The 27,422-nt window shown below is 47.7% G+C and overlaps 1 protein-coding gene across 8 annotated transcripts in view; it reads left to right on the top strand.

The window, feature by feature from the left end:
• CHL1 (cell adhesion molecule L1 like) overlaps positions 1-27,422 on the top strand; it is a 464,787-nt gene that overhangs the window by 420,241 nt on the left and 17,124 nt on the right. For 7 of the 8 annotated variants that reach the window (XM_063940640.1, XM_063940638.1, XM_063940639.1 and 4 more), the window contains 3 exons: positions 997-1,062; positions 11,644-11,775; positions 19,101-19,176. In XM_063940640.1, the coding sequence (XP_063796710.1) occupies positions 997-1,062; positions 11,644-11,775; positions 19,101-19,176 (274 nt within the window). The remainder of the gene's footprint in view (positions 1-996; positions 1,063-11,643; positions 11,776-19,100; positions 19,177-27,422) is intronic. The other variant, XM_063940643.1, reaches the window with a different exon arrangement.

Raw genomic sequence — 27,422 nt, 5'->3', positions numbered from 1 at the left:
GATTTAAATAAATCAACATTGATTTATATAAATCAACATTGATGTTGTGTTCCCAGGTATAAATTGCACATTTACTACCAAGATGAAACATTTTATGAAATGTGTGATTAAATGACACTGAAACTCAACATCAATGTTTATCAATGTGATCAATTTACATCAAAATTGATCTTTTGTTAAATTTTCCCCCTGGAGAGGCATTCTTGGCCTGTGCTCAGTTTTGAATTTTCGTCCATGGAATTTTATGTCTGAATGAGTTAACAATTCAGCAAGTCAATCCCAGAGGTTTTCGAATCCCAAAAATACAATTAAATCTTGGGTGTTAAGGGATTCAAAACACACCTTGGATTGGGCTGTGTGCACTTACCTTCCTGGTTCTGGTCGCTTTATCTGGTCCTCTCAGGCTCTCCCATGATGCAGTTACTCTCACTGATAGGCTGGAAGTGCACTGCGCAGTGACATCACCACTGTGCGCCACTCTCCCAGCCAGTGACTAAGAGCATCTGCATCATAGGACTCCCGTTCTTCTACTAAAGCTGAGCCTGGGAGAGGCCTGGAAAACGCTCACTGCCAACAAAAGAAGCTCTTTCTGACAACCACTTTGTGACCATGGTAAGTGAAAGAAGGGGGGGTAGAGGGATGCCAATGGGGTCCTGGACAGGAAAACCAGCAAGGGGGATGGGGGGTAGTGACATCAGCGTACAGTTCAATCTTGACAATCCTGGAATTTTGAGTTTTTTCAACTCCGGGATTACAAAATTGGGGTAGTAATAGTATTGGCATTCCTAGTTACAATAGCCTTTATAATTGAATTATTCTCTGGTATTATTAATTATTGTGCTGTATATTCTGATAAGATGAAACTATATTTTGCAGACCATAGCATTGTCTGCAGCAGTTATATTAATGTGAATATGAGAAACCACTTCAGTGACGAGAAAGCCGCTGTGTGTTCTTAGTTAAGAATATAAGCAAATTCTTTCCTTTCTTTTTCAGAATTCTCTACTATCTCTTCTTCCCCAGCTCACACTCCTGTTCTCGCTGCCAAAGTTCCTGCTATAGGTTTGTGCTTACGCTTATTATGTGTCTAGGACGTGATTTTGTCTTTACAATGCTTAATGCCAGCTAGATTGCAAGGAATTGCTATTATACTCATCTGCTTCTCTTCTGATCCTGTACTTGCTGAATTAACCTATTTTATTTTAAATATAATTAGAACTAAAGTTTCCACTGGTAGCCTGTATCTAGTGGAAGTCTCTCCAGATTGTTAGATATTATATGAAGAAGTCTAGGCCTGTTGGGCATGATCGACTTACTAGATATATATTATATATATGTGTGTGTTTTGTTCGGGAAGTGGTTATGTGACCGCCGGTCACTATATACTGTACTGCCGCCACCGGAATCCTGAACGGGGAAAAGCCCGACAGTCGGCATGCCAACTAACATGGACTATTCCCACTCCTGGGTGTCCACGACACCCACAGAGTGGGAATAGGACTTGTTGCGAGCGCAGCAAGCCACCGAACCCGCTGCATGGCGAGCGCAGCAAGCTTGCAATGGGCTTTGTTGCGCTCACCCCCACTGCCAGAATTTTATGGCAGGAACCCTTTTTGTTCTAGCAAATAAGATAGATTCCTTATAATAAAACCCACCATGCTACCTGAACCTGGAAGCCATATAGCATTGCACTGTGCGCTACAGCAGAATTCAGTTCTTGGGTTTAGTGTACCCAATCTCCCCTCCTCCATACCCCATTTATTTTGCTAAATGAGGGGCAGTCAAATAATTCCTGACAGACCCTTTAAATAGAACATAGATAACACAGATTTCCTAGTTTCCCTAGTGTTAGAAAATGCTAAAACGGCTGCGGGATTGGGGGACATCCTTGTGATTGGGGATTTTAATTACCCGGATATAAACTGGAGTAACGATTCATGTGCTAAAGTGAGGGGCAACAGGTTCTTAAATATGTTAAAGGATCACTACTTGTCTCAATTAGTCGAGGACCCAACTACGGGTAAAACTACCCTGGATCTAGTAATTACTAATAATGTGGACATTATATCAAACACTAAAGTTTGGGAGACTTTGGGTAACAGTGATCACTATATGATCACATTCGACATCAGTTTCAGGAAACATTGATACAGGGGTTCCACCAAAACTTTTAACTTTAGGAAGGCTAATTCCAGTATGCTTAGATGTGCACTTAACGACATAGAGTGGGAGGTTCTGTTTAATAACAAGAACACTTCGGAAATGTGGGATGTTTTAAAAGGGTTGCTGGATAGCAATATTCATAAATTTATTCCCATGGGCAGTAAACGCAGGAGTAGTAAACTCAAACCGATGTGGCTTAACAAGAAGGTTAAGGCAGAAATGGATAAAAAAAAGCAGGCTTTCAAAGCATTTAAATCTAATGGAAAGGAGGAGTCTTTCAAGTATTACAAGGAATAAGAAATGCAAAAAAGCAATAAATGCAGCTAAAATGGAAAATGAAAAGCAAATCGCTATAGAGAGTAAAACCAATCCTAAAAAGTTTTTTAAATACATAAACGGTAAAAGGTTAAAAAAGGAGAATATAGGTCCATTAAAAGATGAATTAGGAGAATTGATAAATGATGACGAAATAAAAGCGGAAATACTGAACAAATTCTTTTCATCAGTTTTCACCAGAGAAGAACTGATGGTGGGAGTAGAGCATAATAATTGTGGCAGTAATGATTCATGGTTAGATACTTGTTTAAGCGAAGAAGTAGTCCGGGAGAGACTAAGCAAAATTAAGATTAATAAATCACCTGGTACTGATGGACTTCACCCAAGGGTTCTTATGGAGTTTAGTTCACAACTAGCATGACCCCTATACTTGATTTTCAATAGTTCAGTTAGATCAGGCATGGTACTGAAGGATTGGCGTTTAGCTGAGGTAGTGCCATTATTTAAAAAGGAATCCAAAAATCTTCCGGGAAACTACAGACCAGTTAGTTTGACATCTATAGTGGGGAAAATATTGGAAGGAATTCTAAGGGACAGCATATAGGAGTATCTACAGTCCGCTAGGATTATTAGCAAGAACCAGCATGGGTTTGTGAGGGACAGGTCATGTCAGACTAACTTAATTAGCTTCTACAAGCAATAATCTTGATCAAGGAAAAGCAGTGGATGTGGTCTTCCTAGATTTTGCAAAAGCCTTCAATACAGTCTCTCACAGGAGACTGATGATAAAATTAAAGGAGATTGGCCTAGGAAAAACTATTGCTCATGGATAAGCAACTGGTTGGATAGCAGGGTACAGCGAGTAGTGGTCAACGGGAAGTCCTCAACCTGGTCCCCAGTAGTCAGCGGAATACCACAAGGGTCCGTACTCGGACCACTACTGTTCAACATATTTATCAAAGACCTAGAAATAGGCCTGGAAAGCACAGTGTCAATCTTTGCAGATGATACTAAACTGTGTAAGGTAATTAACTCAGAATTGGATGTGGAGTCCTTGCAGAATTATCTATCTAAACTTGAACTCTGGGTGTCTAAATGGAAAATGAGGTTCAATACAGACAAATGCAAGGTTATGCATTTCGGGACTAAAAATAAACTCGCAACCTACATATTAAATGGGGAACGCCTAGGGGAAACAGAGTTGGAAAAAGATTTGGGGCTACTCATTGATAATATTTATTTATTTTTAAAAAAGTGTGGTTTATGCCCCACATTGATAACCAGCCCTAGGCCTTTAAACCAAGGCTAGTTGTAAAGAAATCAGTGGGACAAAAAGCCTGGGGTCACTCTAATTTCCCACTAACCAGCACTAGGTTTTTTCAGCTAGGAAAGGTTCCAGCCAGCGCTACGCCAGTTGGCATCAGCGGCTTCCCCAGGCGGGTTGGGCCCACTTAAAATCTCTTTCCTGGTTATAATCAGCCTTAGTGTCAATAACAAAGAGCTATTAATAGATTTAATATTTAATACATTTACTGGTGAAACACAAGTTCCAGCTAGTCCTGTCATGTCTAGTTTTAAGGGTTGACAGGGCATGCTGGCGCTTAGAACACCACAATTGCCAGAATGCCAGACTTGCCTACTCTCCTGGTTTCTGTGGGAGCCCCCCTGATTTTTCGAGTAGTCCCACGGAAGAGTGGGCACCCCTCCCACATTCTGCCCACTTTTTTGAAAGCAGTGGAGTAGCTACCATAGGTGAGGGGATGCGGCTGCTATGGGGCCCAGGCTGTCACAGGGGCCCGGGACCCGCTGCTCCCCCTACACCAAGTTAGTTACGCGGCTTCACTACAGAGCTCCTGTTCCTCTACATGCCTATGTGGTGCGCGGGGAGCAGGAGGAGCTGCTGCTGTACAGGCAGCCTTGTTGGCCGGTCGCTGTGCTCCACTGCTGTTGATCCCACTACCCCTTCCCAGAGCCGGAATGTGCCGCTCAGCTACATCATTATAGGTGTGTGTGTGGAGGTGTCACTCGGCAGCCAACCCATTAGGTAAAGTACACAGTCGCTTACAGTGCTATTCCCTCAAGAGCGCCATCTCCTACCACCGGCCACATCACAACCCGACGCTGCTGCCTCCCGGTTCCCGGGCCCCAGTGGCCTGCATGAAGGTGCAAGGACAACCGCAGCCGGCTAGAGGTACTATTCGTTCAGGGATGGGGGGAGGGGGTTGTGTGCGCCCCTCACATGTGTACTGTATCTCAGTGCTGTATTTAGGAACAGACGCTGAGCTGCAGTGCCAGTGCGGTACAAGGGAGCCATCTCCTGAAACCGGCCCGGATCACATGTGGCGCTGCTGGCTCCCGGGCCCCACTGACCCATTTAAAAACACCAGCAGGGCAGAGGGTGAGGGTGGAAATACAGTATGGGGAGACGGGGGAGGGGGACAGTGTGTATGTGTGTGTGTCTGTCAGCGTGCCCCTGGACCCTGTACAATGTGTGTGTCAGTGTGCCCCTGTACAATGTGTGTGTCTGTCAGTGTGCCCCTGGACCCTGTACAGTGTGTGTGTGTGTGTGTGTGTGTGTGTGTGTGTGTGTGTGTGTGTGTGTGTCAGTGTGCCAATGGACCCTGTACAATGTGTGTGTGTGTGTGTGTGTGTGTGTCAGTGTGCCCCTAGACCCTGTACAATGTGTGTGTGTGTGTGTGTGTGTGTGTGTGTGTGTGTGTGTGTGTGTGTGTGTGTGTGTGTGTGTGAGTGAGAGACAGTGTGCCCCTGGAGCTTGTACAATATGTGTATGTGTGTGTGTTAGTGTGCCCCTGAACCCTGTACAATGTGTGTGTGTGTGTGTGTGTGTGTGTGTGTGTGTGTGTGTGTGTGTGTATCAGTGTGCCCCTGGACAATGTGTGTGTGTGTGTGTGTGTGTGTGTGTGTCAGTGTGCCCCCCCCCCCTGGACCCTGTACAATGTGTGTGTGTGTGTGTGTGTGTGTGTGTGTGTGTGTGTGTGTGTGTGTGTGTGTGTGTGTGTGTGCCCCTGGAGCTTGTACAATATGTGTGTGTGTCAGTGTGCCTCTGGACCCTGTACAATGTATGTGTGTGTGTCAGCGTGCCCCTGGACCCTGTACAACGTGTGTTTATGTCAGTGTGCCCCTGGACTCTGTACAATGTGTGTGTGTGTGTGTGTGTGTGTTTGTGTGTGTGTGTGTGTGTGTGTCTGTCAGTGTTCCCCTGGACCCTGCACAATGTGTGTGTGTGTGTGTGTGTGTGTGTGTGTGTGTGTGTGTGTGTGTGTGTGTGTGTGCCCCTGGACCCTGTACAGTGTGTGTGTGTGTGTGTGTGTGTGTGTGTGTGTGTGTGTGTGTGTGTGTGTCAGTGTGCCCCTGGACCCTGTACAATGTGTGTGTGTGTGTGTGTGTGTGTGTGTGTGTGTGTGTGTGTGTGTGTGTGTGTGTGTCAGTGTGCCCCTGGACCCTGTAAAATGTGTGTGTGTGTGTGTGTGTGTGTGTGTGTGTGTGCATGTGTGCCAGAGTGCCCCTGGATCTTGTACAATGTGTGTGTGTGTGTGTGTGTGTGTGTGTGTGTGTGTGTGTGTGTGTGTGTGTCAGTATGCCCCTGGACCTTGTACAATGTGTGTGTGTGTGTGTGTGTGTGTGTGTGTGTGTGTGTGTGTGTGTCAGTGTGCCCCTGGACCCTGTACAATGTGTGTGTGTGTGTGTGTGTGTGTGTGTGTGTGTGTGTGTGTGTGTGTGTACAATGTGTGTGTGTGTGTGTGTGTGTGTGTGTGTGTGTGTGTGTGTGTGTGTGTACAATGTGTGTGTGTGTGTGTGTGTGCTAGTGCGCCCCTGGACCTGGTACAATGTGTAATGTGAATAAGAACTATTCTGTGATCATGCCCCTATATATTCCACTAAGGGGTGCCAAAGTATATATTCGCTAACGAGAATAATTTGGCTTGGGCGGCCCTGAGTAGAAGCTTATCACAGACGATCTTCAGCAAGCAGGATTCCCTTCTCTCCTCCACTGCAATATAATATATATATATATATATATATATATATATATACACACACACATATACAGGTTGAGTATCCCTTATCCAAAATGCTTGGGACCAAAGGTATTTTGGATATGGGATTTTTCCGTATTTTGGAATAATTGCATACCATAATGAGATATCATGGTGATGGGACCTAAATCTAAGCACAGAATGCATTTATGTTTCATATACACCTTATACACACAGCCTGAAGGTCATTTTAGCCAATATTTTTATAACTTTTTGCATTAAACAAAGTGTGTCTACATTCACACAATTCATTTATGTTTCATATACACCTTATACACAGAGCCTGAAGGTCATTTAATAACTTTGTATATTGAACAAAGTTTGTGTACATTGAGTCATCAAAAAACAAAGGTTTCACTATCTCACTCTTACTCAAAAAAGTCCGTATTTCGGAATATTCCGTATTTCGGAATATTTGGATATGGGATACTCAACCTGTATTAGTATAACTGATGCCTCAGTCTCCATCCTGTCTAGTCCCGCCCTCCACTGTTAGACCCCTCCCCCTCTGATTTTTAGATCCAAATCCCCTTTCGTCCTTGCGGAATGCTGGAGAGCCCTTGCAAAATTTTGCTATGGGGCCCACAAAAGTCTAGTTACGCCCCTGTAGAGAAGTGTGCAGAATGTGGAGAATAGTACAGCAGTCCAAGAAGGGGACGGGGCCTAATGAGTCATCTCTATGGCAATCTGGTCATTCGGCCCTGCCCCCTGTGTAAATATGTGCCAATCGTGTCAATTTCTTCACAGGGGGGAGGGGGAGAGGCGGCAGTGTTCATGTGATTAGTATAGCCCCGCCCCCATCACCACCCACCTACTTTTCTTCTTCGGCCATCTTCCGGAGAGGAAATTTTAGATGTCGGTAAATATTCATTCATCTTTGCAGGACGGCCACTCCTAGGGATAGTGGCAACAGTGCTGAACATTCTTTTTTATAGACAACTAGCTGAATACCTGTCCTTCGCTACAGAATTTCAAGTATTTCTGTGCGTGTAACTTTAATTTTGAAGCACTTCCTGTTAGTCTTTCCTTCAGGCCGGAGAATGGCCAGGCAGTCAGAGGAGCTGACTCGGGAACAGGCAATATTCAATTCAACTGGCCATGGGAGAAGCAGTTACTCCTCAGATCCACACCAGCCACTCTCAAACTGTGCCCCTGAGCTTTGTTAATGGCGTAGCAGACCTTTACCAGGAACTGCAGCCGTTTGAACTGGAGATTGCAGTCTAATGGGATCAGTGGTATGAAGACAGTTTCTCCCTGGCCGACAAAAAAAATGTAAACAGGCGCTGTGTAGATTATCATTAGTCTGCAAATATGCAGATCAGCAGCCACTGCAATAAGAGGTTTGCACAAATTTCAAGTGGCACTTAATTATGCACAAATAACACCTGTATAGTGGTATATAATAAAAAATGTAATTTAAACAAAGGCACTATCATATAAAACAGGGGGTGTAGTATGGTATGCCGGCGGCCGGGCTCCCGGCGACCAGCATACCGGCGCCGGGAGCCCAACCGCCGGCATACCGACAGCGTGGCGAGCGCAAATGAGCCCCTTGCAGGCTCGCTGCGCTCGCCACGCTGCGGGCACAGTGGCGCGCCACGCTATTTTATTCTCACTCCAGGGGGGTCGTGGACCCCCACGAGGGAGAAAAAGTCTTGGTATGCCGGCTGTCGGGATTCCGGCGCCGGTATACTGTGCGCCGGGATCCCTATAGTCGGCATACTGAAGACCACCCAAAACAGGTGCACCAATAAATATACATAGAAATATAATGCATTAATAAAAACACATATACTGTATACTTAAAAAGCCATCAACTGTATATAGAAAGTGCTCATAGGAGAAAAAGAGAAGTCTCAATGCACTCAGGTGGCCGACGCCTGTGAATTTTGACGCTTCAATTACATGTTTGGGCAGAGTCTTCACCTGCAGCCTGGTACCACTGCACAGTTTTGGTGGATTGAAGTTGCGTAAAAGCATTATGGGGGGCGCTGCCCTTTTGATAGAGTACAGGAGATGGTATTCCGGGTGGGTTCAGAGTATGCAAAAACTATAGGGCAATGAGTAGTGACCTCCACCACGGAATCAACCGACTCGTACCTAGCCAAATTAGTAGCTAGCTTCTTCAACAGAGTGTTGTTGATATTAACTGCTGAGTTATTTGTTGGAGTGAGAAAAGCCTTCTCCCTCAGCCAAGAGTAGCTTTTACCTCCATTCTCATTCAAGGCCGGGTAGATCCTCTCAGTCAAAGCGTTCAAGTCGTAGACTAAATCACAGAGGTTTTCCGGAATACGGACTCTTCTCCCCTCCTCCAACAAATTGCCATTCCCTATTTTCAGAAGTAATTCAGAAAACTCCTCTGCTTTCAAGTCGCCTTTAAGGTGCACTCACATATTGTCCTCAAGGAAAGGACGTTGACTCTTGGCCATATGTAGTATGGCTTGAGGTGTGCCTTCACCTCGTCGGCACGTGTCCCTCGCAGCACAACAGGTACTTAGGCACTTAATTTGGTAACGTTTGTATGCAAAAATTTTAATTTTATAATTTTTCACCACATTGGGGGTGGAATTTAGACACATCTCTTCTTATTGGGTGCTTACGTCACAAAACGAAGCTACTGTCCAAATGTCAAGTTCCTAGTCCTCATGGTTCCGGAGCTTTTGTGATAAGTCAGTGAGTCAGTCAGAGGTTTTTGGCTTTTATATATGTAGATTTGTCTTACCATGGACTGTTGAACATCAAGGATTTTATAGATACAGATTTGTCCTCATACATCTAGCCTCCATACGCCACAAAGCGTGAGATGCCTGGCATGAGTGAGCCGCAAGTTCCCGTGCAACTCTCTTGGTGTTAGACGTCTTTTTTGCCGAAAATGCATCATAGTCACAGCATGATGTGATCAGGACGGAGACACCAGGAGACTGTGCTGATTCATTTGATATGCAACACTAGTATATTGTGTATAACTGAGAGCCTAATTCAGACCTGATCGCAGCAGCAACATTTTTCTCTAATGGGCAAAACCATATGCAGTGCAGGTGCGGCAGATATAACATGTGCAGAGAGAGTTAGATTTGGGTGGGGTGTGTTCAAAATGAAATCTAAATTGCAGTGTAAAAATAAAGCAGGCAGTATTTACCCCGCACAGAAACAAAATAACCCACCCAAATCTAACTCTCTCTGCACGTGTTATATCTGCCCCACCTGCAGTGCACATGGTTTTGACCATTAGTGGAATATTTTGCTGCTGCGATCAAGTCTGAATTAGGCCCTGAGTCTGTATACAGAGCAGAACGGAACTTGTATTGGAAAAAAGCTGCAGCTGCTACTTTGTAGAACATTGTATGCAGAGTCAGAGACTCAGTCGCACACAGATATACAAGTTACAGCCCTGAATATTACTTTATAGGGCTGAAGCAGTGGCATAATGACAAAGTAGCCTGAACTATACATATACATTTCCTGTATGGCTTGTAAATGGACAAGAAATTGCTGCATGAATAAATCAAAATAGATTCAGTTTGCTCTTAGCTGAATTGGGTTTCTCTTTACCTGTATATTGATGTGGGTTTCTCTGGACCCATACACTGATGTGGGTTTCTCTGGACCCCCATACAATACCTCCCAACCATCCCAACTTCAGCGAGACAGTCCCGGTTTTCAGCTAGTGTCTCGCTATCCAAACCACGGCCACAGTGTCCCGTGGACGTAGGGGAGAAGTTGTGGGACCACTCTGTCAGCACTGTTCTGCAGTGCAGGAAGAGGGTGGGGGCGTGTGGGCTAGTCTCCTGCATTATGAGAAATGGGGACGTTGCACGCACCATGGTCACGCCCCAAAATGCCACGCACCGCAGGCATGGCCTCAGTGGACCAGAGATCACGCCCACTATTATTTGCACGCGAACAAAGTCCCGCTACCCAGTTTTCAAAAGTTGGGAGGTATGATATACTGATGTGGGTTTCTCTGGACTCGTATACTGATGTGGGTTTCTCTGGATCCATATACTGATGTGGGTTTCTCTGGACCCATATACTGATGTGGGTTTCTCTGGACCCATATACTGATGTAGGTTTCTCTGGACCCGCATACTGATGTGGGTTTCTCTGGATCCATATACTGATGTGGGTTTCTCTGGACCCGTATACTGATGTGGGTTTCTCTGGACCCGTATACTGATGTAGGTTTCTCTGGACCTGTATACTGATGTAGGTTTCTCTGGACCCGTATACTGATATGGGTTTCTCTGGACCCGTATACTGATGTGGGTTTCTTTGGACTCATATACTGATGTGGGTTTCTCTGGACCCGTATACTGATGTAGGTTTCTCTGGACCTGTATACTGATGTAGGTTTCTCTGGACCCGTATACTGATATGGGTTTCTCTGGACCTGTATACTGATGTAGGTTTCTCTGGACCCGTATACTGATATGGGTTTCTCTGGACCCGTATACTGATGTGGGTTTCTTTGGACTCATATACTGATGTGGGTTTCTCTGGACCCGTATACTGATGTAGGTTTCTCTGGACCTGTATACTGATGTGGGTTTCTCTGGACCCGTATACTGATGTGGGTTTCTCTGGACTCATATACTGATGTGGGTTTCTCTGGACCCATATACTGATGTTGGTTTCTCTGGACCCGTATACTGATGTGGGTTTCTTTGGACTCATATACTGATGTGGGTTTCTCTGGACCCATATACTGATGTGGGTTTCTCTGGACCCATATACTGATGTGCCCCAAAGCAGTAGAATAAGTTGTATTTATGTGTAGTAGAAAATGGTAAGTATAAGGGTAAAATAAATGGCTAGTATCATTACCCTATTTCTTTTTCTACAATTGCATGACTATTATTCTGCTACTTTACGTATTGAGTGCATCCCCCCATCCCACACACACACCTTTTAGGTTATGGAATGGTCTTTTGGGGCATCTAAACCTTCTTTTCACCTAATTGTATGTCATTTGTGTGTATCATGATCGCCTCAGCGTATAGCGCAGTGTAATATGCCAGCTCATTATAAATAAAAAACATCATAAACTTCATGTACTGATTTAGATCAGCTGTGGTATATCCTCTCACTAGATTTTTTGACACTATAATGTGAAATGAGATCTATTTATTTGTGTTTAAAATTGCAGCGTATACGAATGCATCCCAAGGCCTCTCTACTCAAGGATGGTTCATTGGACTGATGTGTGCAGTAGCTCTTCTAACGTTATTAATGCTAACAGCATGCTTTGTGCAAAGAAACAAAGGAGGAAAATATGCAGGTAAGGATCGGGGTATTCATCACCTGTGGGGTCTTCATAGTTTGTGTAATCTGCAGTATTGTTGGGCATAATACTGACTAAAGGACATGGTCTGCTGACTTTCAAAGTCTAGTCTAACTCAATACATGGAGACCCCTTTCTACCTCGCATAGTGCTGATTCATTACAATGCATATCAGCGGCCTCCACTGTATCAGTGAGAAATCCTGGCATACCCTCTGCTCACGCTCTGCCTCCACAGTATGCTGTGTGTGTAACCTTCTTACTCACACTCTGTCAGATTAATGTTGGCGCCTACTACAGCTGGCTAGTACACAGATATAGGCCTACTAGAGCTGGCTAGTACACAGATATAGGCCTACTACAGCTGGCTAGTACACAGATATAGGCCTACTACAGCTGGCTAGTACACAGATATACATGCAAACTGGTCAGTTAAGCACTCCTGTGTATAATCACCATCATATCACTTAGGGATGCCCATTTAGAGCAGGATGGAGTATTGAAAGCATATTACATCTAAGTGCATAAGTTATATGCGCTATGAAAAAAAAAAAATATTTGATACCCATGTCTGACTGATACCCATGACTGATACCCATGTCTGACTGATACCCATGCATGTTCCTCCTCCCGATATCCATGCCTGATACCCACGCCTAATACCCCTGCCTGATACTCATTCCTGATACTCACATCTGATACTCTTGTCTGATACCCACGCCTGATACTCAGACCTGATACCCGTGCCTTAAACCCATGCCTGATACACATACCAGATAGCGATGTTTGATACCCTTGCCTGATACTCATGTCTGATAAGTGATAACCATGCCTGACACCCACGCCTGATACTCAGACCTGATACCCGTGCCTGATGCTCACATCTGATACTCACATCTGATACCCATGCCTGATACCCACGCCTGATACTCAGACCTGATACCCGTGCCTGATACTCATGCCTAATACACATGCCAGATACCGATGTCTGATACTCATGTCTGATAACCATGCCTGATACTCACATCTGATACTCACGTCTGATACCCCTGCCTGATAAAGATGTCCTGTTTGTGTATGAGCACAGATCCATCTCTGCAAGTTTGCTTGTCCAAGTCTGAGTTTTGAGTTCTCAAGATAAGTACAGTCTTAAATCTAGGCTATAGATGTGTCCATTGCAAAGATCAATAACTATAATCGTCATCAACAACTCCAAATCTTGTATGGAACTCTACATTAGGTCTAATATGTGTTGTGTGGTATGATGTAAATAAAATATTTATTGCGGCATAAAAATGTACAGAACATGATGACAAAGCTACAAAGTCACACTTTGTGCTCTTGGCTATGGTCAAAACAGAATTTATGTGCATTCTCGGTATCGCCTGCCTAGTGAAGTGGAATCTAGATGGGATTTGATACTGAGGACACAGTACCTCACACAATTCTCTAAGTCCCACTGAACTAATGGTGGATACCGGATGCACGTCTAACACCAACATAGCTGTCAAGGCCTCAGTTATCCGCTTTGCAAAAGGATGGCTGCTGTCATATTTCATCTTCCTCACAAAGGACTGTTGGACAGTCAATTGCTTAGTTAAAGTAGTACAAGTGGTCTTCCGACTTCACCTCTGGGATGACGATCGATGACGATCGACTCCCAGCAGCAACAACAGCAGCGGCAGCAACAGCAGGCGTACCACTCAAGGATCCTCCAGAGGCATCCCGGGTTTGGTAAGACTGAGGAGTCCTCTCCTGTGACATGGCCTGCAGGACTACTGATGTTCCTGACTGAGGAGGAAGTTGACGTTGAGGGAGTTGGTGGTGTGGCTTGCAGGAGCTTGGGTACAAGAGGAACAAGAGATTTAGGTGTCAGAGGACTGCTTACACTATTACCCAAAGTTTCACAACCTGACACTGACTTCTTTTTTTTGGGGTCTTTTTATTGAACTTTGGCTTTTTGGATTTTACATGCCCTCTACTATCACATTGGGCATCGTCCTTGGCATACGACGTTGATGGGATTTCATCGTCTATGTCATGACTAGTGGCAGCAGCTTCAGCACTAGGAGGAAGTGGTTCTTGATCTTTCCCTATTTTATTCTCCAAATTTTTGTTCTCCATTATTTCTCTGGAGTTATATAACAATATGTGGTACATGAGAGCGTACCTCTACACCACACATATTAATAACCCCTTTATTTGGAATAAATAATATACAGCACAGGACAGCAACACTGAACTTATATGGCAGCACCACGGGACTGCACTTATACGGAATTATATGGACTTATATGGAATAATACGGCAGGATCACTGGAATTATACGGCAGGATCACTGGAATTATACGGCAGGATCACTGGAATTATACGGCAGGATCACTGGAATTATACGGCAGGATCACTGGAATTATACAGCAGTACCACTGGACATATACGGCAGTACCACTGGACATGTAAGGCAGCATCACTGGACTGGACTTATACGCCAGTACCACTGCAATTATATGGTAGGATCACTGGACTTATACGCCAGTACCACTGGAATTATACGGCAGTACCGCTGGATATATACGGCAGTACCGCTGGACATATATGGCAATACCGCTGGACATATACGGCAGGATCACTGGAATTATACGGCAGGATCACTGGAATTATATGCCAGTACCACTGGAATTATATGGCAGGATCACTGGAATTATACGGCAGTACCGCTGGACATATACGGCAGTATCAATGGACATATATGGCAGTATCACTGGACTGGACTTATACGCCAGTACCACTGAAATTATACAGCAGGATCACTGCAATTATACGACAGGATCACTGGAATTATACGCCAGTACCACTGGAATTAGATGGCAGGATCACTGGACTTATACGGCAGGAGCACTGCAGTTATACGGCAGGAGCACTGGACTTATACGGCAGGATCGCTGGACATATACGGCAGTACCGCTGGACATATACGGCAGTACCGCTGGACATATACGGCAGTACCGCTGGACATATACGGCAGTATCAATGGACATATACGGAAGTTTCACTGGACATATACGGCAGTCTCACTGGACTGGATTTATACGCCAGTACCACTGTAATTACACGGCAGGATCACTGGAATTATACGACAGGATCACTGGATTTATACGGCAGTACCGCTGGACATATCCGGCAGTATCAATGGACATATACGGCAGGATCACTGGACTTATACGGCAGGATCAGTGGAATTATACGTCAGTACCGCTGGACATATACGGCAGTACCACTGTACATATACGGCAGTACCACTGGACATATATGGCAGCACATGGACACCACCAGAGGACTGATGCAGGATAATACAGCACCACTGCAATGGACTGGACTTATACAGCAGCACTGGACATATGACAGCAGAGGACACCACCACTGTAATTGGACTGATGCAGCACAACACACCACCAATGGACTGGTATCCGTTTGGATGGTCGACCATGTTATGGTCAACAATCATTAGGTCGACCACTATTGGTCGACATTGAGATGGTCGACATGGACACATGGTCGACACGATAAAATGGTCAATACATGACAGGTCGACACATGAAAAGGTCGACATGGCTTTTTTTTTTTTTTTTAAATAGATATTTACATTTTTCATACTGTACCTTCCACGTGGACTACGATTGGGAACAGTAACGTGTGCCGAGCGCAGCAGTAGCAGAACGAGGCACCTTGCCCGCAGCCGCGAGCCATGCAAGGGGACGCGGTACACTATTTGGAGTTCCTAGTCATGTTATGTAAAAAATGACACTAAAAACAGTTCAAAAATCCATGTCGACCTGCCATGTGTCGACCATGTCTCCATGTCAACCATGTCAATGTCGACCAATAGTGGTCGACCTAATGACTGTTGACCATAAAATGGTCGACCATTCATACCGGAACCCACTGAACTGATGCAGTACAACACAACACCACTGGACTGTACTTATACAGCAGCACTGGACATATGGCAGCAGAGGACACAACCACTGTGACTGGACAGATACAGCACAAGACACGGACACTGAGGACAGTGAGGACGGAGACACGTCCTCTCTCTACACTCTCCAATACCGAGTGAAAATGGCGGCACCGCGCGGCTCCTTATTTGGAATCCAAACCCCGCTAGAATCCGACAGCAGGATTATGATGTTTGGCCTCGTTCTGGTTTCCGAGTCAGGCGGAAAAACTCGAGCCTGACTCTGATCCGGGCTCGGGTGGTGAAGTCCGGTAGGGTTCGAGTTAGAGATGAGCGGGTTCGGTTCCTCGGAAACCGAACCCCCCCGAACTTCACCCATTTTACACGGGTCCGAGGCATACTCGGATTCTCCTGTATGACTCGGTTAACCCGAGCGCGCCCGAACGTCATCATCCCGCTGTCGGATTCTCGCGAGATTCGGATTCTATATAAGGAGCCGCACGTCGCCGCCATTTTTCACTCGTGCATTGGAAATGATAGTGAGAGGACGTGGCTGGCGTCCTCTCACTTTGTTTCAGGGGGCTGCATATCTTTATTCTGGGGACCAGCAGTATTATAGGAGGAGTACAGTGCAGAGTTTTGCTGACCAGTGACCACCAGTATTATACGTTGTCTGCCTGAAAAACGCTCCATATCTGTGCTCAGTGTGCTGCATATATCTGTGCTCACACTGCTTTATTGTGGGGACTGGGGACCAGCAGTATTATATAGGAGGAGTACAGTGCAGAGTTTTGCTGACCAGTGACCACCAGTATACGTTGTCTGCCTGAAAAACGCTCCATATCTGTGCTCAGTGTGCTGCATATATCTGTGCTCGCACTGCTTTATTGTGGGTACTGGGGACCACCAGTATATCATATAGGAGGAGTACAGTGCAGAGTTTTGCTGACCAGTGACCACCAGTATTATACGTTGTCTGCCTGAAAAACGCTCCATATCTGTGCTCAGTGTGCTGCATACATCTGTGCTCACACTGCTTTATTGTGGGTACTGGGGACCACCAGTATATTATATAGGAGGAGTACAGTGCAGAGTTTTGCTGACCAGTGACCACCAGTATTATACGTTCTCTGCCTGAAAAACACTCCATATCTGTGCTCAGTGTGCTGCATATATCTGTGCTCACACTGCTTTATTGTGGGGACTGGGGACCACCAGTATTATATAGGAGGAGTACAGAGCAGAGTTTTGCTGACCAGTGACCACCAGTATTATACGTTCTCTGCCTGAAAAACACTCCATATCTGTGCTCAGTGTGCTGCATATATCTATGCTCACACTGCTTTATTGTGGGGACTGGGGACCAGCAGTATTATATAGGAGGAGTACAGTGCAGAGTTTTGCTGACCAGTGACCACCAGTATTATACGTTCTCTGCCTGAAAAATGCTCCATATCTGTGCTGCATTGTAGTATATAGTAGGAGTACAGTGCATAATTTTGCTGACCACCAGTATATAATTTATAGGAGTACGGTACAGAAGGCCACTGCTCTACCTACCTCTGTGTCGTCAAGTATACTATCCATCCATACCTGTGGTGCATTTCAGTTTTGCACAGTTTGCTGACCACCAGTATATAATATATAGCAGTACGGTACAGTAGGCCACTGCTCTACCTACCTCTGTGTCGTCAAGTATACTATCCATCCATACCTGTGGTGCATTTCAGTTTTGCACAGTTTGCTGACCACCAGTATATAATATATAGCAGTACGGTACAGTAGGCCACTGCTCTACCTACCTCTGTGTCGTCAAGTATACTATCCATCCATACCTGTGGTGCATTTCAGTTGTGCGTAGTATATATAGTAGTAGGCCATTGCTATTGATACTGGCATATAATTCCACACATTAAAAAAAGGAGAACAAAAATATGGAGGGTAAAATAGGGAAAGATCAAGATCCACTTCCACCTCGTGCTGAAGCTGCTGCCACTAGTCATGGCCGAGACGATGAAATGCCATCAACGTCGTCTGCCAAGGCCGATGCCCAATGTCATAGTAGAGAGCATGTAAAATCCAAAACACAAAAGTTCAGTAAAATGACCCAAAAATCTAAATTAAAAGCGTCTGAGGAGAAGCGTAAACTTGCCAATATGCCATCTAGCACTCATTCTCTCGCTAGAAAACTGCAGTGCCACTCCTAGATGGGCCAGGTGTTTGTGTCGGCCACTTGGGTCGCATAGCTTAGTCACACAGCTACCTCATTAAGCCTCTTTTTTTCTTTGCATCGTGCTGTTTGGGGACTATTTTTTTGAATTGCCATCCTGTCTGACACTGCAGTGCCACTCCTAGATGGGCCAGGTGTTTGTGTCGGCCACTTGGGTCGCTTAGCTTAGTCATCCAGCGACCTCGGTGCAAATTTTAGGACTAAAAATAATATTGTGAGGTGTGAGGTGTTCAGAATAGACTGAAAATGAGTGGAAATTATGGTTATTGAGGTTAATGATACTATGGGATCAAAATGACCCCCAAATTCTATGATTTAAGCTGTTTTTGAGGGGTTTTTGTAAAAAAAACACCCGAATCCAAAACACACCCGAATCCGACAAAAAAATTTCAGGGAGGTTTTGCCAAAACGCGTCCGAATCCAAAACACGGCCGCGGAACAGACTCCAAAACCAAAACCCGAAAAATTTCCGGTGCACATCACTAGTTCGAGTGTGTTTATGTGCATAATAAACTTTGGCCCTGATTCAGCTTCGGTTTCAGTTTTGCTAAAATAGCAAAACTGCAAGTGGCTGCGATCGCATGCTGGGGGCCACCCAGCACAGGGTAAGGGCACCCAGCATGCAAATGGCCAGAAGCGATGCAATTGCAATTAAATTGCAAACGCATCACTGATTTGTGGATGCCCACCTGCCTCCGCAGCCAGGCTGCGAAGGCAGGTGTAGGACGGGCATTTTCCAGGTTGCTGCAGCCGCGTGTGACATCACCACCCCTGCAATGCCACATCGCCGCCCCATACCGCCCCACGAACGAGTCTGCTTGTCAATCAGGCAGAGGCATTTACATAACAGCACATGCAGGACTTGACGTGCGCAAAGCGGCGGATGGCAGGGAGATGCGATTGCATCTCAGTAGCATTGCCAACTGAATAGCCCCCATAGTGCAGGGAAGGAGGGGGGGGGGGGGGTTGGGGGCAATGATAAATGTACATTGATGTCAACCAGGTATAAAAGATCAGTAGTGAGAGGAATAGAAATGGGGAAACCTGGACAAAGAAATAGAAGAGGGCAACTTTTGAAGCAAATTTTGGGTCTTCCTCTACAGTACCTATTAATTTAATGTTTTCCACTTTATTACAGTAAAGGAAAAAGAGGAACTACACCCTGAAGCTGAAGTGCATTCTGTGAAAGATCAGCCGTTCTTTGATGACAGCAGGTATTTTATTATTTTTCCGATTCTGTTATATAGTGATCTGGCTGGAGAGAGTGTCAAAGTCAGAACTTTAATTGGCGGGTACATGTGTATGTGCCAGAATTATTGTTTGTATGGCTGCTCAAAATAGTGTGTCATAGATGATGTCATATCTTTTGGGTATCTCCAGCAATGTGCTACTCAAAGCTGATATCAATCAATCTGTAATCAAGGCTTGTGGATATAAAAAAAAAAAAAAGACAAAAGATCTATAGCAGCTACAGTATATATAAAAACTAAATGGTTTATATCTCCAAGGGTCTGGGTAATCATTAAAGAGAAGCACAGCGCCTGTTCATACAGGTGGTGTATAAAACAAATGACGGCTCATAGAGAAAAGTAATATAAACACATAAACCTCATATAGTCTGAGGATTGTCCGTAACATAAACTATAACATCTTAACACTTAATTATAATAAATAAAGACACGGAGACTTGAATTTGGCAGAAATTGTTAGCTATTTATTTAAGTGAACCATTAACTATGGATAATTAAACTAAAGTATGGTGGCCAGAAAGAACGGCTAAACAACCCTATCCCATAGATAACTATCTTATAAAAAAGAACTGACGTAAACCTTCCAACAAACAAATAGGTATCCGCTCAACCTCCATCCTGACTACCCACCCGTGAAGGTGATGAGGCTGCCACCCGTGAAGGCGGTCCAGCAGATGTAAAACCAGTCAGCGAAGGAGAGCGCACCTAAAAATCAACAACCAAACGACCTCCAATCCACTCTTTAATACAACAAATGTTAACCTGCCGTTCTTTCCCGCCACAACCCAAACCGTGACAACCCACAGCACGAAAATAGCCAACGCAACAACATAAATCAAACACCACCAGTAGGGAGGGAGGGTGGGACGACAAAAGCAGAAGAGGATGACCCAGCCCCTTTCTCAGGCTTAAGAACCCATTCCACCTACCCCCAACATTCATTCCTATTGGCTAACAATAAAACTCCCATAATGCCTTACCGTCCTGCCCCCAGACTAGCTGAGGTTTAACCCACTCCTCTCCTATTCTGTCAGTTCGTTCTCCTAAACCTCATATAGTCTGAGGATTGTCCGTAACATAAACTATAACATCTTAACACTTAATTATAATAAATAAAGACACGGAGACTTGAATTTGGCAGAAATTGTTAGCTATTTATTTAAGTTACACAATTAACTGTGAATAATTAAACTAAAGTATGGTGGCCAGAAAGAACGGCTAAACAACCCTATCCCATAGATAACTATCTTGTAAAAAAGAACTGACGTAAACCTTCCAACAAACAAATAGGTATCCGCTCAACCTCCATCCTGACTACCCACCCATGAAGGTGATGAGGCTGCCACCCGTGAAGGCGGTCCAGCAGATGTAAAACCAATCAGCGAAGGAGAGCGCACCTAAAAATCAACAACCAAACGACCTCCAATCCACTCTTTAATACAACAAATGTTAACCTGCCGTTCTTTCCCGCCAACAGCGAAGTTCTGTTCCACAGAAACTACGCACCGCCACCATACCCCTAACCTACCGAACCAACCACCGAAAACAGATCCTCCAAAAACATAGATAGTCCCTGTCCTGTCAAGTGCACACCATCAGGTCTAAACAAGTAGAAGTACCGAAACTTGATCCGCTGATGTCAAACCACAGCACCGCCATGGGCCACCACAAACTTAGCCACCGCGGCATTCACCTTCCGGCGAGCCACATCGATCGCCCGACAATCCACCACTCCACGCCAACACAACCGCGGCACCATACAAGAACAGATAAGCCTACAGCCTGGCCAAGCGCCCAAAATCACTTGCAGATCCTGAATAATGGCCAATCGAAGATTCACTGCCTTCCTCCTACCTAGGTTGTTCCCTCCTAAGTGAATCACCAACAGTTTGGGGATGCCAAACCGCCGAACCTGCTCCATAAGCTTCGCTTTCAGGTCATGCCAAAGCATACCACGCACACCTATCCACCGCACATCATCCGAACCCACAAAGCAAGGAGCCCCTTCCGTAGCCAAAAAATTGGCTGCCCAATAAACATAGGAATGGCCAATCACCCACACATCACACACATCCACCCGCCAACCTAAAAGGGGGAAAAAACAGATAAACAAATGTGAATATGGGAGATAAAACCAAACCCAGCCCAGATTGGAACCAACTATCAGAACGAGGATCTGCCAAAAAGAAAAAATTGAATAGAGGACTATAACTTTCCTCTTGAACAAGCTTCAGGCCAATTGAAGCAACAGAAAGACACAAAAGGAAAAAACAAAATAACAAAAGGGGGGGGGGGGGGAGGTTAGAGCTGGGAGGGGGTGGGAGGGGGGGGTTTGGGGGGAACACAGAATAACTCGGCTGGAGGTGAAACGTAAACACCTGCTGAGGAACCTGTAATTAGATGCCAATTAGCCGAATTGAATAAATTAAGCCAAATCAGTTCGTCAGTTCAGGCAAAAAATCGCGAAGCACTCCAGACCCCCACTGCCAGCAGTGGCGAGTAGCTAGCCATCCGAGTAGGGAGGACAGGGGAGACAAACAATACAGTACGAACACACTGAACTAAAACACACAACGCAGTAACACAAACAACATGTTAGTAGAACAAACTCGCTTACGCAACAACGGGCCGAATGTAACGCTTATAAGCCGCCGACTTCCAGGCCCAAAGCCTTAATTTCGTCCACAGCGCGCCCTGCAGATGCTGCGTAAGTGGCGGCCCCGATTCTAAAGGAATGGGAACCAAAGTCCCTAGGCGAGAGGCCCAAACTGGACAGGCAGCGCCGCATCATCCATGTAAATTGGTACTTCGTCAATGGCGACCCGTCGTAATGCAGGAGCCAAGACCCCTCAGACGAGGGCCTGACCTCCGCATACCGACCAGCCAATGCCACCGGACAACAGTCCCCACCACCCGATGGTGTCAAAGTGAGCCAATGACCTCTACCCATCTGATCAGTTTTGGAGCGGCGCAGCCTGCACAGCACGGACCCCCCACCCACAATAACATCCGCGCGCCGCATAAAGGCCTCGGTTTTCTTAGAAGCCGCAACCAGCTCAGAAACCCTGAATGCACCATTGAACGCCAAAGGCCAGCTGAAACAGGAGCGTTTCAAAACGGGAGTCCGCCACCCCCGCCGCCACCCCTAAGAGGGAAGAAAGCAGGGACGCATCAATATGGCGTCGGCCATCGGGAGGCACCGGAGCCGAACGCGCCCAACCTCTAAGCGCCCTTGCCAGTAGGAAACCCTTCGTAAAATCCGGCATACCCTTCAATTTAGAATAAAAGGATATCCCGGCAAGGTACCGAGAAACCACGGCCCTCGATCTCCCCGTTACGAAGAGTTGCCAAACGAAGTCTAGAAACAAGCTCTGACCCCTCTTACCTCTAGGCCCTTGGTCACGGGAAAAGTCTTCCCACTCCTTCCTGGCCCGACGGTATCCAGCGAGAGTGGACGGAGCCAAAGACAGCTCTGCTAGCCCTTCCAATCCGCCATGATGACCTGCCAAACATAAGAAGGGCAGGGCAAACCTACCGAATCAGCCTCCGGGGGCCAACAAACGGAACCTATCCCACTGCCCCCTGGACAAAACGTCGGCGATCCCATTATCTACCCCGGGGACGTGTTGCGCCCGAAACAGAATATTGCAGCGCAAACAGGTTAGCACGAGCCGTGACAACACTCGGAGGACCCGCAGGGCCTTAGCCTTTTGGTTTTTAACCGCGTGCACGACCCCCAAGTTATCGCAGCGGAAGAGAATACTGCGATCGCGCAGTCGCTCCCCCCAAACCTCCAAGGCCACCATGATGGGAAAGAGCTCCAGCAACAACAGGTCGCCGGTCAGCCCCTCCCTCGACCAAGACTCCGGCCAAGAGGCCACGCACCAAGCCCCGTCAAGATAACAACCGAACCCCGATGAGCCCGCCGCATCTGTGAACAACTGCAATTCGAAACTGTCAACGAGCGGGGCCATCCAGATCCGCACACCATTGAAATCTGCCAGGAACGAAACCCACATAGCGAGGTCCCGCCTAATCTCTGCCGAGAAACGGACAAAATGGTGCGGCCTGGACACCCCGGCCGTGGACCGTTCCAACTTCCGGCAAAAAACCCTGCCCATGGGGATCACCCGACAGGCAAAGTTCAACCGACCTAAGAGGGATTGCGCCTCCCGCAACGTAACCTTACTTCGTTCCGAGCACTGCGCAATGGACTCCCGCAGCTGCACGACCTTATCCTGAGGCAGCCGGCACGCCCCCGTGACCGTATCGATCTCGATACCTAAAAAGGACAAGCAGGAGAGGGGCCCCTCCGTCTTATCCTCGGCCACCGGGACGCCAAAATGCCTAAGCAATGCACGCAGCGAGAACAGCAGGAAACCACAGCGAGGAGAATGCGCGGGCCCCATGCACAAAAAATCATCCAGGTAATGTGCAATCCCGCTACCTCCGCAAGAAAACTCCACACACCAATGCAAAAAGGTGCTGAACTTTTCGGAAAAGGCACACGAAACGGAACACCCCATCGGCAGACACTTGTCAATGAAGTATTCCCCCCCGACGTGGAAACCCATGAATCGAAACGACTCCGGGTGCAAAGGGAGCAAGCGAAAAGCCGATTCAACATCCAGCTTAGCCATGAGGGCCCCAGGGCCACACTCCCGGACCAAGCCCAGAGCATCCTCAAAGGACTGATACACCACCGAACAATATTCCGGCGAAATGGCATCATTCACCGAGGACCCGGATGGATAAGACAAATGCTGAATGAGCCGAAACTTACCCGGAGCCTTTTTGGGCACCACCCCCACCGGGGAGATAATCAAATCCTCGATAGGCGGCAGCGCAAAGGGGCCCGCCATTCTCCCTAGGCGAACCTCCTGTTCCACTTTACCTCGAAGCACGTCAGGGAAATCCCGGGCAGACTGCAGGTTCCTGACGGCCCGAACTAAAACATCCCCCACCACAGGCAAACGAAAACCCGACGCAAAACCCTCCCGCAGAAATCTTGCGTCGTCTGTGTATGGGTACCATCCTAACCATTTTAGCATGGCCCCCAAACGCACTGGGGTAGGCGCCCTAACTAGCGGCAAGCCCACCCGTTGCTTTTCCGGTTGGGCCAGCGGCCGCCCTGGCACCAGGTCTCCCCCCGCGGAAGCAATTGGAAGCAGGGTGGGATCCGTTACATCGCAAGCAAAGGTGTCGAAAACGACACCGTTGCCCAAGGGGGCACGTGGCATTGTTGAACGCGAAACACTTCCCCTTCGCCGGCGTCTGCTGTGGAGAACGGGCCGCGGTCCAAGGGCGGCGCGGCGGACCCTCAACCGCTGGTTGAAACTGACTCGCCGTTGCGGCCTGCGCCACCGACGCCCCCTTAGCCACCATTTTCACATCCTGCGCTCGTGTGACCCTAAGCCATACCTCCACGTCTTTGCATCCGAAGTCAATGACGTGTAGGCAATCGTGCTTCTGACGGAACTGCTTGTCGTACTGCAGCCACGAATCGTCCTTATACTGACGCTGCATGTCATGCACGAGGTGAATATACCTGATGACGTTCATGTGTTCATCAGGGCGATCCTCCAAGTAGCACGCCGCGAAGACACAGAAACCCGCCAACCAGTTGTCATATGAGCGGAAGGCCTCCGCCCCAATACCGCCCTTCTCGAGCGCTTCCTTACCTTCCCTCTTGGTCAACGTAAAAAGGTCGACGTATTCCCCCCGTCTAATCTTCCTCCTGCAACTCTCCCGCAATCCCCGCAAGACTGCCGTGTACTCGCAGGGAACCACGCCCGGCAAATTACACCTCCTCCTTTCCCGGCGAGAACTGCTACTACTCTTCCGAGACCGCTTATCCCGGTGCCGCGCCTCACGCCACGCGTACTTGATAGCCCTTTTCCTAGCCTTAGCGGTGCTACTAACCGCAGACTCGCACGACGAAGAAGAGGAAGAAGATCTACTCGACGTACTGCCGCACGAGGGAGAAGAGGACCCCAGCAACATAGCAACAGTATCGGCGTCCCACTCACCGGCGGGCCCGCTTCCGGAAGGCGAAACTTCGGATACGACCGGCTCCTCGTCCTGATCGCTATCCGGATCCGCACCTGAAAAAGAAGGGACAACCGCCCCTGGAGCCGAAGCACCCTTGGCGGGAATGAAAGCAGACGCCCCTGCGGGCGAAGGGGTAGCGCTACCCAGCAACGCAGCGGCGGAGCCCAGACTGTGACACGCCTGTAGGAACTGCGCCATGGCGGGGTCAGAAACACCCGGGAGAACGGCCGCGTCGACCGAAGCGGGAACCAAGGAAACGCCACCCGGGGACAAAGTCGACAAAAGCGGCGCGAATGCCGCCGTCATGGCCGACAGTGCCGTCGAAACGGCAGAGGGACCCGGAGCCGCAGTCGTAGCTCCAGAGGTCCCCCCGGCCCCCGGGTCCGAAGCAGGGATGGGTGCAACAGCGCCGGCGCGCCGCCCAGGCCGGCCCCGCCGGGGACCGGCACTAGCCGCCCTAAGAACCCCCGTTCCCTCTTGCGGTGCACCGCGAGCCAAAGTGCCGCCCCGGCCCCCACTGGCCCCTCCCCCACTGGGAGAACCCGCTGACCTCCGCCTCCAAACATCACCCCCCCCCCCCTCTGGCCCCGTGTCGACACTACCACAGGCCCCCGGGAGCCTCCCCCGCCAGAGCGGGGAGAGCGCATGGGGAGTCCAGCAGCCCCACGGGCGCGCGCGCGCGCCCGTGATAAGGGAAGCACCTGCCCTTCGGGACGGCCGGTGTACGAGCCGCCGTCCGAGGGCCTCACATCCACAGAGGCCATCCCCTCATATTCCGGGGAGCCTCCGGTGACTCTCAGCAGTGGAGGGCTCCGGGGACGCGCGTCCCCGCGCCGCAGCAGCCGGCGGGAATCCACACAAGCGGGCCCTCCAGCGGGCTCCTCCCGCCGGTTGCCCGCTCCAGGCCTAGTCGGCGACGGAGCAGACGGGCGCGCCGTTGCGGGCGCCCGCAGCAGCGCCAGCAGGCCCCATCCCAGCCGAGAGCAGAGCGCTCCGGCCAGTGGCATCGGACGCCGGCTCCCGAGCAGGAGCCGAATCAAGGTAGCGGGCAGGGGGGGCAGAGGAGCGGCGGGGACGGGGCATGGAGGCCACAATATAAACCCAGGTAATGGGGACAGAGGGGGCAGTACGCAGCACAAAGTCACAGCAGCAGCACTCCAATATATAGATGGAGAACTACTACTACAAGCAGCACAGCAAGAGACAAAAAGGGGGGAAGAGCACTCACCCTTACCACGACAAAAGCAGAAGAGGCTGACCCAGCCCCTTTCTCATGCTTAAGAACCCATTCCACCTACCCCCAACATTCATTCCTATTGGCTAACAATGAAACTCCCATAATGCCTTACCATCCTGCCCCCAGACTAGCTGAGGTTTAACCCACTCCTCTCCTATTCTGTCAATTCGTTCTCCTTCTATTTATCATGTCTTTCCAAAAAGTGATGAGTGACCCTTATTTTAAATTCCATTCCATATCATAGTCCATGGGGCTGATATTGCTAGAGAACTAGTAGAATATGTGGGTTTTAAGTACCCAGAGTTATTTGAAGTATCTTTGATTGATACCTCCAGTCGATCTCAACTAGTAGGAGCAGAAAAAGCTACAACTCCATATTGTCACCATCACAGAACTTGTAACGGTGGCAGAGCACACAAAGGTCTTGGATGTGGGTAATGACACTGCAAAAAGGCGGACATATTTTATAGCGTTTTATGGAGTAACTGAGCTAGCAGCAGAGCAGGCTGCATATGTATGTAGAAGTAAAACAGTATACTGTGTATAAGGAAAGGAAATAGAAATAGTTGCACTTGAACTAAAGACTGACATGATGTCTTACTGTCAGGAATCATATGAAATGTAAAAAAAAATGAGTGACTGACCCCGATGCAGAGTTGAAGGCAAGTGGCTGTAATTGCTCCCATATTATATGCACAGAACTAAGGGCCCGATTCAGACCTGATCGCTGCTGCGCGGGCGATTATCGAACTACTGCGTATGCATATGCACCGCAATGCACAGGCGCGTCACCAAACAGTGACAGGATGGTGCGAAAATTTCTATCGCACATCCGTTCGCAAGGTGATTGACAGGAAGAGGACATTTGTGGGTGGTAACTGCCCGTTTTCAGGGAGTGTCTGGAAAAATGCAGACATTCCCA

Source organism: Pseudophryne corroboree, chromosome 9 (assembly GCF_028390025.1).
Source record: "Pseudophryne corroboree isolate aPseCor3 chromosome 9, aPseCor3.hap2, whole genome shotgun sequence".
NCBI lineage: Eukaryota > Metazoa > Chordata > Amphibia > Anura > Myobatrachidae > Pseudophryne > Pseudophryne corroboree.
Note: the sequence above shows the minus strand (reverse complement) of the source record. Positions and strands in the feature narration are given on the sequence as shown.